At 38.8% G+C, this 20,070-nt stretch overlaps 1 protein-coding gene across 7 annotated transcripts in view; it reads right to left on the bottom strand.

Moving 5' to 3' along the window:
- The window catches only part of LOC126412822 (carboxypeptidase N subunit 2-like), a 185,146-nt gene that overhangs the window by 95,744 nt on the left and 69,332 nt on the right, over positions 1-20,070 (bottom strand). For all 7 annotated transcript variants that reach the window (XM_050082639.1, XM_050082636.1, XM_050082637.1 and 4 more), the window contains 2 exons: positions 19,590-19,784; positions 9,067-9,435 (listed from right to left, as the gene is read on the bottom strand). In XM_050082639.1, the coding sequence (XP_049938596.1) occupies positions 9,067-9,435; positions 19,590-19,784 (564 nt within the window). The remainder of the gene's footprint in view (positions 1-9,066; positions 9,436-19,589; positions 19,785-20,070) is intronic.

The raw sequence follows: 20,070 nt of genomic DNA on the forward strand, positions 1-20,070 counted from the left end.
ACTGACAAAAAATACTACATGGGAGGTGAGTTGGGAAGTAATTCTGCACACATTTTATTCACCTGATCTTGCACCCTCAGATTTTCACTTTGTCTGTTCTCTATTGAACAACCTTCAAGGAACTTCCTTTCTGGATGAAAATGGGGACCAAAAATGGCTGGATGAGTACTTTGCCACAAAACCTTGTGATTTCTACAGTCATGGAATTGAAAAGTTACCCCAGGATTGGTAGACTGTTGTAAATAGTGGAGGAGAATATATTATTGATGGCTAAATTCTCTGTTATGTTTATCTGTTGTGTCCATTAAACTTATGGAAAAATGCTATGAACTTATGCACCAACCTAATAATTCACAAATAATAACTTTCTTTAAGAATAAAAATTACTTACAAAAGATTATAATCATATGATTTGTAAGAGCACTTCATTCGATATTAAGTATTGATTAATGAAGATTATATGAAGTATGAAAATGTTTGCTACCACAGAAATGGAGGTTAGTTAGTTCACAGCCACTATGCAATTGAGATAAATTGTAATAGATGGCTGTTGGATTATATTCAACAAACAGTTTTGTGAACACTGGAGTTACACAAAACTAGTAATTGCCAAGGTATATGGACCTTTTCATAAAAATAAAAACTTAAATTTGTTCAACTGGGTTGTTCCAATATATTTTCTCACTGTAACACATTGTCTCATAAGTAGAGATATGATAATATTACTACACTTGTAATATTAATTTAGCTAATCTGAGCAGCAATTCAATAATGAGAGATTCTTCAAGTACAAAAATCACCTCAGATCTTTATTAATTTAGCTAATCTGAGCAGCAATTCAATGATGAGATATCCCACAAAAACAACAATCACCTCAGACCTTCCAACCTTCTCTTAGTCACCATCTGCCACTGGCTCTTTATTTGAGTGAGCAGCTGGCTGGTGATCATAGCCCCTTAAAAAGCTGTGCAGAAATAGCAGCAGATTACATGACTATTTTTGTGAGTAGTCCTGGTTCTAATAGTGTAGGAGAATCCTGTGATGGTTGGAAGAGAATGTGCTGGGTGGGAACTTGGGACAGGTCTTATACCTGGCTCTTCCACACAGATATGACCCATGTGACAGGACATTGCAAAAGGGCATGGCATAAGGTCAAACTTTGATGTTTCGTAGATTTGGTGGGTGACAGATTACCCACTTTGAAAGAAATAGGATGGATATTGGGGGAGGTACTTCACTTTTTAGAGCATGATGAAAAATAGCAGATACCCTGCTCAAAAATTTAAGTTGTTCCAGTACGCGTCAGTATTGGATGACAACATGAGTGCTCTACTGGATCTGGTCAGAAGAGACAGGTGCAGTATTGGGAACATGTGTGAATATGGTGGAATGATCCATTTGTGGACAAGATGTGAGCAGCTGCAACTGCCTCTGAGGCACATCAAGACCTTCAGAATATTGGCATAACTGTAGATATACCACCAATGAGTGGGTTGATTGTTCTGAAGACACTTTTTGCTATCAAAGGACTGGCCTAGTGTTGAAACGGAGGTACTGTTGATGTTTGCTACACTTTATATGGACAGAGGATCTAAGAAATCACTGTTTGACACTGAGGAGGGTGATGCGATGAAGAGGACCACTTAAAAGTATCATCAGTTGACTTAAGCCAGACATGAGGCTTAGGTTTTAGGGTGGTTATGAAGAATTCCCCTAAGTGTTGCATAAAGAGATTCATGTATGAGAATGCTACAATGATCATCTGAGGAATTTATTTCCACATATTCCCTACAAAGAAAAAGTAATTGTAAGGATATATGTGATTAGTTGTGTAAGGAATGGTGTTGGGTTTAGAGATGATTGGAGAGGTAATGTTTAATGGTGGCAAGCCTTGGGCATTGGGGATTAGTGATAAGGAAGTGACATCAACTGTGTCAATCAGGAAATCTAGTGGTACAGTAGTGTGTTGGAAAGACAATGAAGGAAGTATCTAGCATCCTCATTATATGAAGTTAGGTTGCAGGCAATGGATTGGATGTGTTGGGAAACTGGGGTAGAGATACATTCTGTTGGAATACAGGCACCAGCTACTATGAGGTGTTCAGTGTGGTTATGTTTGTGGACTTTAGGAAGTATATGTGAGGTCAGAGTGCGGAAGGTGGCTGACATGAGGAAAGAGTTGGACTTGAGGGTTGGATTGGGGGATTTTTCTTTTTTTTCTTTTTTTTTTTTTTTTTTTTGCCTAAAAGAATTTCATATGATTTTGTACACGATGTGTTATAATTCAAGCTAAAATCTGTAAAATGAAATTACTTTATTTTCTTTATTACAATCGATGTGTACTAGCTCTGAATGTATTTCAATTTGCTGATGATACGAGTGTTCTAATTACAGGGAACTCAGAAGAAACTCTTGTAAAAAACATAAAAGAAACCACTGACAGGCTAACATGTTACTTTGATGCCAATGACTTAAAAATAAACACTGAAAAAACTGTAGCTATGGATATACACACAGCACAAACAAAAAATCTGATGTCACCCAATCTAGAGCTATACGGACAGACAATTGCCAAAACAGTGTGTACCAAATTTCTTGGACTTCATCTACAAGACAACTTGAAATGGAAAGCACATATTGAGCAAATGAACAAAAAATTAAGTACTTCTCGTTTTGTGTTGCGCACATTAAAAAACAAAACTGTACCAGCTACAACACCCTTCAGTGTGTATATTATGCAGTTGTACACTCTCACCTCCGGTATGGGATTATGTTCTGGGGAAATTTTGAAGATGCCATCAAAACATTCAAAATTCAAAAAAAAATTATAAGAATAATGGGACGAGTAGATAATCGCAAATCATGTAGACCATTGTTTCAAAAAAGGATGATCCTGCCACTTCCTTGCGTATATATACTTGAAAATATAATGTATTTAAAGCAAAATTTACATACAAAAAGACCACTCATCACTCAAAATCACACAACACACAGCTATGATATGAGACAAAAATTGGATGTACATGTTCAAAGTGCCAACACAAAGTTATTTCAAAACAGCCTTAGCCATACTAGTATCAAACTATACAATGCCTTACCAGATACCATTAAACACATACAAAACATTAGTCACTTCAAATCTTCAGTCCTGAGACTGGTTTGATACAGCTCTCCATGCTACTCTATCCTGTGCAAGCTTCTTCATCTCCCAGTACTTACTGCAACCTACATCCTTCTGAATCTGCTTAGTGTATTCATCTCTTGGTCTCCCTCTACAATTTTTACCCTCCATGCTGCCCTCCAATGCTAAATTGGTGATCCCTTGATGCCTCAGAACAAGTCCTACCATCTGATCCCTTCTTCTTGTCAAGTTGTGCCACAAACTCCTCTTCTCCCCAATTCTATTCAATACCTCCTCATTAGTTATGTGATCTACCCATTTAATCTTCAGCATTCTTCTGTAGCACCACATTTCAAAAGCTTCTATTCTCTTCTTGTCCAAACTATTTATCATCCATGTTTCACTTCCATACATGGCTACACTCCACACAAATACTTTCAGAAACGACTTCCTGACACTTAAATCTATACTCGATGTTAACAAAAAATTCTGTTCTTCAGAAACGCTTTCCGTAAATGATTCAGATCAAAAAATTTCAGCAGTTCAGAAAAACTGCAATCACAACAATCTGTATTCAAACAATGGTATTGCATGATCCAACACTCCAATCAAAAGTTTTCCATCAGAAAATTTACATTCAGTGGATTTTCTGCACCACTGTGGACATAGTTTTGTGTCAGGCATGAATGACAATCAAAAAATTAAATTTGCTAAAAGATGTCTTGAAGGTGAAGCTCTATTATGGGTAAATTTAAATTTAAGCCAGTGGGAAACATATCAAAGTTTTGAGAAAAGTTTTTTAAATAAATTTTGGTCAGAAGCTGGACAGGGGAGAATTACCAGTGAATTTTTGAATGGTCCTAATTACAGGAATAGGGACGGTACTTTGAATGAGCTTTGTAAGGATAAACTTGAAAAATTAACACACCTTGACAAACCATTTGATGAGATGACCATGATTACCAGAAAGATTGTAGTGGAATTTAGTGCATGGACCTGACGATTGTCTTGAACAATTTTTGTGATATGTTGACAGGCTGGATATGGCAGTAGAAAGGAGTATGTACCGTAATAATCGGAATGATAGATATCACAATGGAAATAATTACAGAAACAGAGATAATGGTAACTTATATCAGGATCAAAGTGTCAATAGAGAGAGAAATTTAGAACACCAGGTTGATAGGAATAATGGGGATAACCATGGGCATTTTAATAGGAGAATAATCATAGAAGTAACTACTCGGGAAACGGCAGTTCACCTCAGTGAAAGTGCGAGGAAACACAACAAGCAAAGGACTCTCAAGTTACACTTGCAATTAGACAATAATAACAGTGTTAATGATAAGGAATATGCATCTGAAATTGAACAGGAGTAATATCAGATTTCTCATTTATGTTTTGATCAAAAGTTTTGGGATACTGTCTTTAATTATGGTGATGTAGGTGCTAATCACAACCCAGAATGTGAGAGTAGTGAGAATTTTGATGTAGTGTGTACTAATGATTTCTTCTCTTGGTCAGAAAACAGTGTTATTGATGTACGTAAATCAGGTGATGACTGTATTGGATCTAAACTAGGTGGTATTTTTAATGTAGATGTGAATGAGAGTTGTGAAATAACAGGTTGGTAAGTCTGAGACTGGTAGCTTATTGCAAATGTTGGAAGAACATGATAATGATGATGATGATGATAACGAATATCAGGTATTTGTGGAGTATAAGAATAACGAAGCTTCAGAGTTATTGAATGATATTGACAATAAGGGTAGGGTGAGTGATGTATTTGATGATGTAAATGAGAATCACGGAAAGTTATCTGCGAGCCCAGAGAAAAAACTTTTTGAAGTTTGGTTGAGACCAGATTGATGATAACATAGGGAAATGTGCATTCTGGAATAAGTTAGCTGTGGTTAGTCATTCCAGATTGGTGGAATGAAGTGAAAGAAGATCTTATCAGGAAGAGTAAATTTTGACAGCAATGTGTTTTGTGTTCCTTCTGTAACAAGTGATGTTAGTTGTGCCATGGAATCCATTCATTGTGTTCGATCTTTACCTGAAAACATCGGGAACCAGAGTAATGCTATGATACCAGTAAAGTTGATGAAGCCCTGTAAACACAGTGTGGAGGTAGCATTTGATGAAACTGAAAGTGATCTTTTACATGAAGTGTCTAACAACAGAGGAGATGATTAGGATTTTGGGTATCGTTTGGGAAGGTAACTGTTTGACTGAAACAGGAAGCCCAATTTGTGGTATATCTGAACAATTTAGAGACAAGATCCAGTATAGTAAGAATTTTGTGGAAATGTCCATTGCACGTGTAAAGATAAGAGGAGCTACTGGTAAGCAACGCAAGTATGTAAAAGGTCAAGTACTGTTAACTTTTAACATGGAAAACAACACCTTTGAACATGGATGCATAATGATACTGAGTATGGAAGAAAATATAAACTTTTTGCAGATTCATACAACTATATAATTGTGTGTGGTTTTTTTTTTTTTTTTTTTCAGTAATTTAGTACATAAGATGTGATTTCTAAAGTTCTGTCTTACATATTGACTGAGTTTAAATCAATGATACACTATATTTATAGGTTCATACAACTATATAATGATGTTTTGTAATAGATTTGTGGTTTATAACTTGATATATATATATGCCATGAGGCTAAATGCGTAGATCCTTCTACAATTTTGAAATGGTACAGTGCCATTAAATGTCTAGTAGTGAGTCCTCATTTCCCATACTGTAAAAATTAGCAATAGTCTCTTAGTATATCTGTGTGTATCACCTTATCAGTTCAATTTTTTCATTGCATTTAACTCTGTTTATTAAAGTTTCATATGTGAACACTTTTTAATCCTATCTGACACAGATCCCAGATACTTGCTTTTGCAACATAAATAGGGCGAGCATATGCCGCGTGATGTGAGGAAAGTATTGAACAGCATATTTAGTACACAAAACAATGTTTCAGGATTTGATGTGAATAAAATGTCTTCTTCTGAAGTAGAAAATGCACAAACAATCACGCACTCACAGCTGACACACACCTGATCGCTGTCTCTGGACACTGTGACCATACTGAATCATAAATGAGCCTGATTGGTATAGCAATCCAATGGTAGAGGTAAGAAGGTAGCATTAGGTTGGGGCAGGTGGGGGGAGGGAACAGCTAGGGGCAGCATAGGGGCAGCATTGAATGGTGTAGTGATGTTTATGGGAGCATGCAGCTCCATGCTGGGCACAGGGTAGGGCACTTAGAGGTTTGGAAGCTAGGTCCAATTACATATATTTAGTCTCCTATTGTGTGTGCATGATGAAGTTTGCTGGTGGTCACTGACCAAAACAGGCAGCAAATTAATAAACTGTTCTAATACAGCCAAGTGTCATGAGTTTCCTGAAACATACATCCATTGCTGCCAGTTTCCTGAAGAAAATATTTAAAATATATTCAGAACCACACAACATGGCTTCATATCTAGACTTTTGAGTGAAATCAGGTGAGAACATTTTAAGGAACGTCTATAACTACTCTGTGAATAGATAAACAATGATGCTACATTACATCTGCATCTACATCTACATCTATATGGATACTCTTCAAATCACATTTAAGTGCCTGGCAGAGGGTTGACCCTAAATAATGAAAAGTGTGAAGTCATCCACATGAGTGCTAAAAGGAATTTATTAAACTTTGGTTACATGATAAATTAGTGAAATCTAAAGGCTGTAAATTCTACTAAATACCTAGGAATTACAACTATGAACAACTTAAACTGGAAAGAACACACAGAAAAGGAAAGCGTTTCTGAAGAAGAGATATTTGTTAACATCGAGAATAGATTTAAGTGTCAGGAAATCGTTTCTGAAAGTATTTGTGTGGAGTGTAGCCATGTATGGAAGTGAAACATGGATGATAAATAGTTTGGACAAGACCAACCAACCAAAGACTGCATTTTATTGGCAGGACACTTAGAAAATATAACAGATCTACTAATGAGACTGCCTGTACTATGCTTGTCTGTCCTCTTTTAGAATACTGCTGTGTGGTGTGGGATCCTTACCGGATAGGAATGGTGGAGTACATCGAAAAAGTTTAAAGAAGGGCAGCATGTTTTGTAACATTAGTCACTTCAAATCTTCAGTCCTGAGACTGGTTTGATGCAGCTCTCCATGCTACTCTATCCTGTGCAAGCTTCTTCATCTCCCAGGACTTACTGCAACCTACATCCTTCTGAATCTGCTTAGTGTATTCATCTCTTGGTCTCCCTCTACAATTTTTACCTTCCATGCTGCCCTCCAATGCTAAATTGGTGATCCCTTGATGCCTCAGAACAATTCCTACCATCCGATCCCTTCTTCTTGTCAAGTTGTGCCACAAACTCCTCTTCTCCACAATTCTATTCAATACCTCCTCATTAGTTATGTGATCTACCCATCTAATCTTCAGCATTCTTCTGTAGCAACACATTTCGAAAGCTTCTATTCTCTTCTTGTCCAAGACCGAGAGCAGCGGTATCTGCATGGAGTTGTCAGTGTTAACAGACAAGCAAAACTGCATGAAATAACTGCAGAAATCAATTTGGGACGTACAATAAACTTATCAGTTAGGATAGTGTGGCAAAATTTGGTGTTAATAGGTTATGATAGCAGACAAGTGGCACGAGTGTCTTTGCTAACAGATCATCATCATCTGCACTGCCTCTCCTGGGCTTGTGACCATATTGGTTGCAACCTAGGTGGCTGGCAAACTGTTACTTGGTCAGATGAGCCCCATTTTCAGTAGGTATGAGGTGATACTAGGGTTTGAATGTGGCACAAATGCCACAAAGCCATGGACCCAAGTTATCAACATGGCATTGTGCAAGTTGGTGGTGGCTCCATAATGGTGTAGGCTGTTTTTACGTGGAATTGGCTAGGTCCTCTGATCCAAATGCTACTTGGAGACCATTTGCAGCCATTCATAGCCTTCATGTTGCCAAACAATGATGGAGTTTTTATGCGCCATGTCACCGGGCCACAATTGTACATGACTGATTTGAAGAACACTCTGGACAATTCGAGCGAATGATTTGGCAAATCGACATGAATCACATAAAACATTAATGGGACATAATGGAGAGGTTATTCATCCACAAAATCCTCCATCAACAACACTTTCACAATTATGGATGGCTATAGAGGCAGTATGACTCAATATTTTGGCTGGGGACTTAGAAGGAGTTGTTGGATCCATGCCATGCCAAGTTGCCCCACTATGCCAGGCAAAAGCAGTTCTGACATGAAATTGTGAGGTATTCCATGACTTTTGTCATCTCAGTGTATAGTATGCCAAGAACACAACAATAAGCCTGTTTGATTTGCAGCACAACAGGTCTACATTACTCAAGTATTAAAAATATTTTCCAGTGGACATTAGATGTATTACTGTATTTACACCAACAGAATTATAAAGGCATTACTTCAATGAGTTTGATGTAATGAAAATCTGTAGCTTAAAGAACTATGGGATTCCTAGACTATGCCATAGAAAATTTCAATAGAAATTAAGTATAAGTGATAATACGTTAGCCTCTTCTGCAGTCAGAATAATTACAGAGAAGTGGTAAACAAACACATATACAAAGGCTCCTCTGTGGGAGTGAAACTATGTTTACAATGCTTCAGAAATGCACCCTGCACTAGCCGCATGCATTTGGACCCTGACTGATGCTCGAAACGAGAAAACAAATTTTTCTGCAGCACTGAAATAAACTCTCAGTTGATAGTGCACAGGTAGGATAAGCAACTTATTACATGGAGTACTGAGACAACATTATGGCAACCAGCAAGGACAATTCAGACAGCAGAATTAAACTTATACAGAAATCTTTTTTTCTGTGTATCCATAAGTATCACAAAGCATATGGCATAATATGCAACAACTAATTGTTATTACCTTAGCAAGTGTGGATTGTAACGATTCTTCAAATGGTTTCCATTCAGTATAAGCTCACGTAGTTCCAAATTCTTGTCAAATATTCCTGTTGGCAGCCTTCGGAACTTATTATCAGCTAAGTTCAATAGTCGCAGCTTGGTCAGTGGTGCAAAAATATTAGGAGGGAGAAGCTGGATTCCATTGTTATACAAGTACAAGCTTTCCAATCCACCAAGTCCTTTAAACACATCTTCTGGCAACTCTGGCATGCTCCCATGGTCTTGTATTGCCAAATGTTTCAGTTTATTAAACTGCGAAAACATGTCAGCTGACAGTTGCTGTCGCAAACCCACTTTAGTTAAGTTTAGATATTCCAGATTTGGAGTGTATCTGTAACATGTCACATAAAAATATCAGCTTACAATACAGTATGTCACTACCTTCTGGCAATCAGGCATCTAGTAAATACAGATTGTATTTGTTTGATCATGAGTATGTTTCTAGTGATGCTTAAAAATGTGATTCTTGTGTCTTCTTCAGTTTCTTTATTAAATACTGAAAGTAATTTCAACTTAAAAATAAATTGTATAATCACGCAATACCTCTTTTAATTATATAATATAAATATTATGATTAAATATTATGATTTGTTTTTATTTAAAATAAAAGTATCATGAATTATCAAAAATTATTAATAAAAATTAAACAAAGCAAACCTTAGTAACTATCCCACACTGTATTTCTGAATTTCTTAGGTTCGCACATCCCGAGGAATCTTTTTACATTAGTCAAGAAGTTACAAAGGAGACCTCTAGAAAACTGCTTACTGACTCACAAAAATAAGTAATGGAAGACCACACAGGAAAATAAGATATCATCAAACAGCAACACTATTACAGAGGAAAACATTAATTATTGCCAGATTTGATAGATAACTGGCACTGCACAGTAAATGAAGATGAGAAATGACAAAGAAGGTTAATATTTTGACTTCACCTTAGAAAATTCTGTAGTGACTGTCATTGTTTGTGTTACCTATTTGAAGCAAGGAAGTCAGTAGGTTTACTAATCTTTCATAGAGAAATTTGATTATATTGCTGATTAAAGTTTTATCAATATTATAAACACATAATGCAGCACTATATCCAAAATATTATTCACATTTCAGTTTCATAGACACTTTTCACTTTCATAAATGTATCACCACACCAGATGACATTCCACAGTTTATATTTAAAGCACAAATTTTCTCACATGGCATTAACAAGTGCAGAATGAAGCTTAAAAATTATCCCATTTAATTCAGACTACAATGAAAATCATCATCATTTAACAGTTCCAGTTTCCCAGGTACTGGTAATGAGCCTCTTCCATTTCATCCTGTCCAAATACATCTGTTCACAGAGAACATCATCCACTGTCCATCCTCTGGTCACTAGATCAGCCTTAATCAAGTCCATCCATTGGGTTTGAGGTCTTCCACCTGTCTTTCCAAATTTATGTTGGTTGTTTAGTTGGCTCCATTCTCATCACATGCTCGTACCATCAAAGTCTAGATGTGCCAGTTCAATCCAATAGGGATGTGCTTACCCCGGTTTCTTTCCTCATCTCCTCATTCCTTAACTTTCCATCTTGGTCTTCTGGATGGTGGATCTAAGGAATTTCTTCTCTGATGCTTGAAACCTTGATGATTCTCTTTTTGTGAGGGTACATGTTTCAATACCATAGGCCAATATTGGTGTGAAACAGCTATTAAACATCATCAGTTTGGTCAGTTTTGGAATCAAGTCATCCCATAAAAGTGATCTTACTTGTTGGTAAAATCCAGATCCTTATTGCACTCTGTTGATTTCATTTCTGACCAAATTATCACTAGAGATTACACTTCCAAGGTCAGGAAAACTGTCCACACACTCTAGATGGTTGTCTCTTAGTTTTACACTTGCTGGTTGTCCATCTCTGTTGACTGCCATCACCATTGTCTTGGTCTTGCTGATGTTGAGGTTATATTTCTGAAACTGACATTTCCATTCATCGAGTCTGATCTGTACTTCCTCTTCAGTTTCGCCCCATACCATGATGTCATCTGCAATGGCAAATGTATTCAGTTCACTTGACTTCTCCTTGATGTTCTTCATTATAGTATCCATAACAGCGATGAATAGTAGTGGGGACAGTGCACTTCCTTGCTGAACTCCACTATTGGTCTCAAACCATAATGATCATCCTTCCCCAATTTGTACACAGCTAGTACAGTCTTTGTACAACATCTGACTTTTTCTTATTCGTCCTTCAGGCACATTCTTTTTCCTCGAGCATTCCCAGATCTTATCTCTTATAATACTATCATAGGCTTCTTCCATATCCAGGAATACAATGACCAGGTTCTTGCACTTCTCCCAACACTTTTCCATCAACATGTGGGTGCTAAAAATTAGATCTATTGTTGATCTGTTACTTCTGAAGCCATATTTTTTCTCCTCCAGCTGTGATTCTATTATAGTTCTCAGTCTCTTTTCTATAATCTTCTCAAGTATTTTCATCCCATGAGACAGTAGGGTTTTCCACAGTGAAAATAAATACCTATTCAGCTTCAAGAAAAATTGCTGAATGCTACACATACATAGTTAATACACAGTTAACAGCAGAAATGACTGCATACTTATATGTTGGAGTGTAGGCGGTGGTGGTGGTGGTGGTGGTAATGCGTTTGTTGGTGAACATGTCAGCAAGGCCTTAACTGCTCATACTAAAATTATGTGAGGTGAGTGTGAATAAAAGCACTAAAAAATAAAATTTTAACAACAGTTGAAATACACTACCAGCCATTAAAATTGCTGCACCACAAAGATGACATGCTACAGATGCGAAATTTAATTGACAGGAAGAAGATGCTGTGATATGCAAATGATTAGCTTTTCAGAGCATTCACACAAGGTTGGCACCTGTGGCAACACCTACAACGTGCTGACATGAGCAAAGTTTCCAACTGATTCCTCATACACAAACAGCAGTTGATTGGCACTGCCTGGTGAAACATTGCTGTGATGCCTCATGTAAGGAGGAGAAATGCGTACCATCACGTTTCTGACTTTGATAAAGGTCAGATTGTAGCCTATCATGATTGCGGTTTATCATATCATGACATTGCTGCTCGCATTGGTCGAGATCCAATGACTGTTAGCAGAATATGGAATCGGTGGGTTCAGGAGGGTAATACGGAATGCCATGCTGGATCCCAACAGCCTCATATCACTAGCAGTTGAGATGACAGGCATCTTATCTGCATGGCTGTAACGGATCGTGCAGCCACATCTCGATCCCTGAGTCAACAGATGGGGACATTTGCAGGACAACAAACATCTGCATGAACAGTTCGACGATGTTTGCAGCAGCATGGACTATCAGCTCGGAGACCATGGCTGCAGTTACCCTTGACACTGCATCACAGACAGGAGCGCCTGCGATTGGGCACTCAATGACGAACCTGGATGCACGAATGGCTAAACGTTATTTTTTCTGATGAATCCAGGTTCTGTTTACAGCATCATGATGGTCGCATCTATGTTTGGCGACATTGCAGTGAACGCACATTGGAAGCGTGTATTCGTCATCACCATACTGGCGTATTACCCGGCGTGATGGTATGGGGTGCCATTGGTTACACGTCTCGGTCACCTCTTGTTCGCATTGATGGCACTTTGAACAGTGGACGTTACATTTCAGATATGTTACGACCCGTGGCTCTACCCTTCATTCGATCCCTGCGAAACCCTGCATTTCAGCAGGATAATGCATGACCGCACATTGCAGGTCCTGTACGGGCCTTTCTGGATACAGAAAATGTTCAACCTGGTCAGCACATTCTCCAGATCTCTCACAAATTGAAAACGTCTGGTCAATGGTGGCCGAGCAACTGGCTCGTCACAATACGCCAGTCACTACTCTTGATGAACTGTGGTATCGTGTTGAAGCTGCATGGGCAGCTGTATTTGTACACACCATCCAAGCTCTGTTTGACTCAATGCCCAGGTGTATCAAAGCTGTTATTACGGCCAGAGGTGGTTGTTCTGGGTATTGATTTCTCAGGATCTATGCACCCAAATTGCGTGAAAATGTAATCACATGTCAGTTCTAGTATAATATATTTGTCCAATGAATACGCATTTATCATCTGCATTTCTTCTTGGTGTAGCAATTTTAATGGCAAGTAGTGTATAAAGGTGCCCCCCCCCCCTCCCCACCACCACCACCGCCCCACACACACGCACACATACACGCGGAAATCATTTGTGTTAGATCTAAACCTTATAATAAAAAGTAAAAAAAAAAATAGAAACAACTAAAAATTACAACAGGTGGCTGTGGGTTGCTCATTACTGGAACAAAAATTATGTCCCATCCGCCCTGCAATACACTAAAATTTCCAGTCTAAATGCTTACGATACAATACAGACACCACACAAAATTTTCAAAAACTTTTGCACACTTGTCTCGTCTTCAACTAAAATAAAGGGTTGATCCCCAAATAGATGCTTCTACCCTCTTATCAAAATATAAAATGCACTCAGTTGAAATATGGCATATAGTGAGTTGTACACCGGAGGTATTAGAGATGTGTGTGTGTGTGTGTGTGTGTGTGTGTGTGTGTGTGTGTGTGTGGTGTGTGTGTAAAGGGGGTCAGACAATCAGTTTCACTGACTACATCTTTATTGTCCCTCACAGGAAGCCACTCTTCCTCCCACAGTTGTGTGACTCCTTGACTCAACAGCAAAACTGCAGCATGCAGTAGGATGGCACATTTTGTCATGTCATGTACCCTATAGGCCTCCTTGGCTGCTTGGTCTGCTTGCTCGTTTCCCCAGACTAGATTTCCATGTGCCCTGGTACCCAACAGAAAGATACACATTTTCCTCCATGTTGGAGGAGGAACAGGTGCATTTTGTGTCAATTCCTGTGCTGGGTACTCTGCTGCAATGCCAACAGAGCAATAAGGAACTGGAGCAGATGAGAAATTTTTTGCTTTGAAGATGTCTCATCTACCCCAGTGCCAGTAAATATGGTATATTCATTAGGAAGGCTAATCCTGAATACACGGATGAAAAGCCATAGGAAAACTTTTGCTTCAAGCCATCAATGTACATTATTATAAAACCACAAAGCCTGTCTAAAACATTATAAAACATAGATTTAAATGTCGAATCTGGAGTGCAATCTTTCTTAAAATTTGCCAGATACAAAGTATTTCTGAGCCTCCTCAAGAGCCGAGGTTGAGATATACTCCAATCTTCATGTAAAATTCTAAAATGAGCCATGTTCATCTCTAAAAGGCATTCCTTCATGCATATCCCATTGCATTCTGTCAGTTATTAAAAAGACTGTCTATTGGTGACTGAGCAACAGTGTGGTATGCAGGCATCTGTGGCAGTGACATTGTCTAATAGGTTTATCACACCATAAGGATTTCTGGCTGACATTAAGCAGTGGCTCATTAGTGCAGAGGCTCAGTTTGAGGCTAGTTCTAAAGGCCCAGTGGCCAGCATAATTCCTTCACGGAGTATAATGTTCAAAATTTTTAAAAATGCAGACCCATAAATCATGCACTCATGATCAAACCAATCACACATGAATATTCAGTAACACTGGAGCATGCAAATTCGATTGGCTCCCCATGAATTATGGTCAATAAATTTTAAAATATTCAATGCTTTTAACGAATGGGCTTTTAGATCACTAAGGTGTGGTAACCTAGTAAGCTAAAAATCAAATGTGAGGCAGAGAAACCAAACCGTGTCTTTAAAATTGACAATAGTGTCCCCTATTCTCAACTCAGGAAAGTTAAAACAGAATGTGAATTTTTAAAGTGGACAGAAATGAGCTTCTCAGCTGGAACATTAAAACCTCTCTTCTCCACTCATTCCTCTGTCCTTCTGATAGATAGCTACAGCTAATGGGTTGCAACACTGGAGGAGGAACAAAAGACAGAGAAGCTGTCCATGAAAGAAAAACACTGGACAGGATTTTTAACCCTCAGTACTATATTATTAAGAGTTATGGCAAAGACAACCACACTTAAAACACTGCCTAGGTTGCAACAGTTCTCTTGTTCAAAGCAGACAGATAGGATATCACCATCTGTGTATTTATAATTAAGTGGGGAGAGGGAGGACTATATAAGAATGGGAAGTTGTCCCCAGAAGCCCCATTTGTAGAGAAGCCCAAGAAATTATGGCTCCAAGTAGGACCACAGGCCTTCTTAATGTCCAAGAATATACCTATTAAGAGGTACCCATGCAGGAAAGCCTGCGATACCAGGAGGACCAGGTACCAAAGGTGGAGTGATACTTCCTGAACCCAAATAGAAATTGACTAAAGACCTGTCTGGATTCTAACATCCAGAAAAGGCAGTGGTTAAACATTTGACCCAAGTTCATCTCCACACAGGTAGTGTGGGTAGCACTATAACTACTTGAGCATGTACAGCTCCTTACCATGTTTTAAGAGTGGAATTAAAATGGTTTGTCTGCATGAGTCAAGAAAGTGTGCTAAAAAGGGCAAGGTGGATTACTTTGCTTTGTCCCGTGAGGTGCAGTTACATGCTGTAGTGGATCGTATCATGATCAGACGATGTGTCATGTGCTGCAGATTATGAAAAATTCCAATCCTACATGCGAAAGGGGCAGCTGTACTCTTGATCATTGGTGAAACTGAAGTCTCAACTGCCTCTCAGAGACACTCTGCAGCACCAGAAGCTTGGATTGTGATTGGCAATGATGATAACTCTGGCAAAATATTCTGCCACTGTCTGGGCAGTGTCTCATGGTATGGTCTGGAGATTCCATTCCACATTACAGTAGCCACCTCTCACCCCTCTCACAGACTTTCCTGATGGTTTCTGTTGTGTCTAGACAAGACAGCCTAGACACAATGAGAGGAAACCGAAAGGCACGCGCTAAGCTAAAGCAGGGTGCGTGAGGTCTGAAACAGGATACGTAATGAATGTTATAAAGAAAAGTACGTAGCTTCTGGAATACTTAACTTTAATCCATCCTTTTGGTACATCTGGAGATTGTGGCGATACAAGTGAGACTCTTTAGATATATGCAATGTTACTAATGGCACCTTGCTAGGTCGTAGGCATGGACTTAGCTGAAGGCTATTCTAACTATCTGCTCGGCTAAGGAGCTATGCTTCGTCTGTGTAGTCGCTAGCAAAGTCGTCCGTACAACTGGGGCGAGTGCTAGTCAGTATCTCGAGACCTGCCTTGTGGTGGCGCTCGGTCTGCGATCACACAGTGGCGACACGCGAGTCCGACATGTACTAATGGACCGCGGCCAATTTAAAGCTACCACCTAGCAAGTGTGGTGTCTGGCGGTGACACCACAGTTTCCCATACGCTTGTACTTGTAGTGGAATAGTTATGATATCTTCTTCCTCTCTCTGATGATTTGGTGGCATTTAGCCCTCACTAACTGAAAGGCTGCAAGGTTGTCTACATGGAGCCATCTGCCTGCCCCTAATAGGAAAGTGGTACTTGTTGACCCACCAAGCAACAGGTCACATTTTTAGTTGGCCTGAGGGCTGTGAAATGAATGCTTCAGTGGTGTGGTGGATTGTTATGGTAATGTGGTATTAACGTCTCTGTCAACTGAGTCCCACTCCCATCTCTGCAGGAGGAACACTTATATTGGCTGACATGAGCTGCTGCTAGAGAGGCTTCACTAGACACTGCCAAGTGGTGCTACACATGCCACCAGAGGATGGTGAATTCAGGTCATCTCACAGCCTCCAATTATGATTAGTCCACATGCCTTTTTAAGCTGCCTCACTCAGAGCTCCATCTCAGATTGTCCTCAGATTACTTTCAGATTATTATTGAAGTACTCTCTGATCACACTGAGCATACAGGTAGCACTGCAGTGAGATTTTACAAATGTAGCACAATGCCAGCAAGACTTTACAAACCTAGTTTGATGTTTCTGCTACTACAACTGCTAGTGAATAGAGACGACCAGGAATAGTGGAGCAAAGAAACTGGAGAGAAACTACAGGATGAAAGCTATATGAGCTTTATATTGAATATATTGTAAATCAATATATTTACTTTACAATCCTTCTATAATGTTTCAAGTATTGTAGAGTGTTCATGCACCTCATTACACTGATGGACACAACAAGCATTTCTGGTACTGATTTTGTGATGCATGACTACTTTGACACATGGAAGTTTTGTTATCTCTGCATACTTAACTAACCAGAAATCAATTTCTGGTGCAGGAGTCTGCAAATACTGTGATAAATGCAACAACCTTTCTCTTCAGAATGGTTTAATTTTAATGCATACTCGTAATGATCAAACATGAGTCATGATTCCCACATCTTTGCAGCAAAATATTTTGAAACTATTGCACAGAGGATATTGGGGAGACATCAGAACTCAACTCAACAGCTAGCATACCAGCATTGCATATGGCTCAGGCTTAACAAGCAGATGACCAACCACTGTCATGCAGGCACAGACAATCAGGCAGCGCTACACCTCAAATTTTTGAATTGGCCTCTGCCTTACGGTGCTCGGCAACATATGCACATTGATCGTGCTGGACCTTTCTGAATTATTGTCAACGTGCACAGTAGACATCAATTTGTAATTCCAATGAATTTGACAGCTATCGCTACTACAATAAAAGCGTGCACTTCTGTCTTTTGTTTAGAATGTTTGGACAAAATATCATTTCAGAAATGGTTCACATTTTTTTCACTGGAATTTCTGCAATTTTGCCAAGAGAATGAAGTTCATAATATCCAAATGACAGCATTCTCTCCTCAGTTGAACAGTGAAGCCAAATGTTTCGTTCATGCTTTCATGGGTTAGATACTCAACCTTCATATTTTGCACTAGAGAGCAAAATGCTTTGTTGTTGTTTTTCAGCAACTGCCACACTATACCTTTTCATAATTCTTTAGCAGCAGAATCTCTAATAGCCTGATTCAGATGCAAACTTCACAACAAACTTCTTCATGAAAGACAATGTTTGTATCATGTCTTTTTACAGGCCTCACAATCGGAAATCTGCCATTGTCACTCAGATGATTGGTCGAGCTCATTACACCATTCATGTCAAATCAGGCACCCACCAATGGCACAAAAATCAACTATGTTTTTTGTGATTATTATGATACTGCCATAGAATTTCATATTTCAGAAATGCTGTTTGCATCCCAGATAGTTGTCCTGGGCAGCCCTTGCGACTGCCTGACATTCGGGCGCATTTGACTCTGATATAGAGATTGATCTCTGCCTGACCATGAATCCACTGCACAGAACATATAGTGTGAGCATTAATAAAACCAGAAAACTGCAGGTGTGCACTGCTGACTGGAAATTGGAGGAAAAAATGACCTATGAACATGTGGTCGGAAAGGGACAGCATGCTGCATGCAATGACAACAAATCATCCCACTGCTAATGAGACAGATCAACCCTTTCCCAGGGATTGTCTGTAGCCCACAGATGACAATTATGCAGATTGGTGATGCCAGTTCTGCTAAAGGTTGCTTTGTTGCTAAAGAGAACTGGTGGCAAAAATCCCATAATTGTGATGGTTTGGTGCAAAAGCCATCAAAAAAACCCTTCTTGCAGAGGGAAATCCACTGCTGATAATCCTTGCACTCACTGCAGGTGATATGGATAGTAGCAGTTGTCATATAGGATACACATAATCATGCTTTGGCTTACACCATGTTGGCAGACTACTTGCCTGGAGCTTGTACCACAGTTCGTCTCAATATCCTGTTGAATCCGGTTCTCCAAATCTGGTGTACACACAGTCCACCACCTCTCTGCAGTTCATCTGTCTGAAATGATGCACGATCACACAAACACCCAAAAAGAGCTTTAAATGTTTTATGACGTGGCTCGTGTCTGTGAGGGTACTCGTTTTGATATAGCCATGCTGTCTCTCGACCATTACCTAATGCTTCGCCTTATACAAAAAACTATCTTGTTACCAACATGAATACTGGACCATTCTGCTGATTACAGTGCTGCAGCAATCACACAGCCTGCAACACTCACAGAACACATGAAATGTGGTCAGAGAAACTTTCATTCATCAGTACCATATAATGCAGCAATGATGCATTTGCAGATACATCTTCACTGAACCCTTTTTCCTCCATTTCCAGTCTAGATCAGTCCCTGCAGCTTGTCAGTTTTATTAATGTTCACCCTGCATATACGGACACACACACACACACACACACACACACACACACACACACACACACACACACAAGCGTGCGTGCACTTGCACATCTGTAGTGTTTGTACTACCCTTGCAAACTTGGCAGTGAAGTCAGTTCTTAATAATAGAGATTTGGGTCTCTTAATACTTAATAAATGGTATTTATTATGTGACTCACTGTATGGCAAATAATTTCAAGATTATCAGGTAATATGTGTATATGATACCCACTAAGCATAATTTAGAGTTATGGTGAGACATAAACAGTAGGAAGAAAATTCTGCTTTGATAACTCACTTAAATGTTTCTGCAGTAATTCCAGAAACCTTTCGTGATATGAGAATAACTGCTGCAGATTTATTCCCAACACATGAGGGTATCTGATTCAGGTGCAACTCATTACATAATGCTGTTTCATCTTTCACAGCACATGTGCAACCAGATATTGTCTTAAATATTGAGAAGTTTTCTATTACTTCTGGAATCTGGTACCTGCAATTATGCATTTAAAAATCAAATAAATGTTTGAACACTGTACACTTGTGTGTTACAAACAAATTAACAAGGTAAATCAAAACTTAAATAAAATTAAGTAACTTCACACAAGAATAACAATAAAATTACATACCACAATAATATCAAAATAACAGGACCTAATTAAAAAATATAATAACCACAATCCCAATAACAATCAGCTTCCTCATTCATTGACAGAGTCCTTCAGTATGTATCTAATCTGATATCTCACAAACAAAAATTACTTTAAAAGCAAATAAAC

Source organism: Schistocerca serialis, chromosome 7 (assembly GCF_023864345.2).
Source record: "Schistocerca serialis cubense isolate TAMUIC-IGC-003099 chromosome 7, iqSchSeri2.2, whole genome shotgun sequence".
In the NCBI taxonomy this organism is placed as follows: domain Eukaryota; kingdom Metazoa; phylum Arthropoda; class Insecta; order Orthoptera; family Acrididae; genus Schistocerca; species Schistocerca serialis.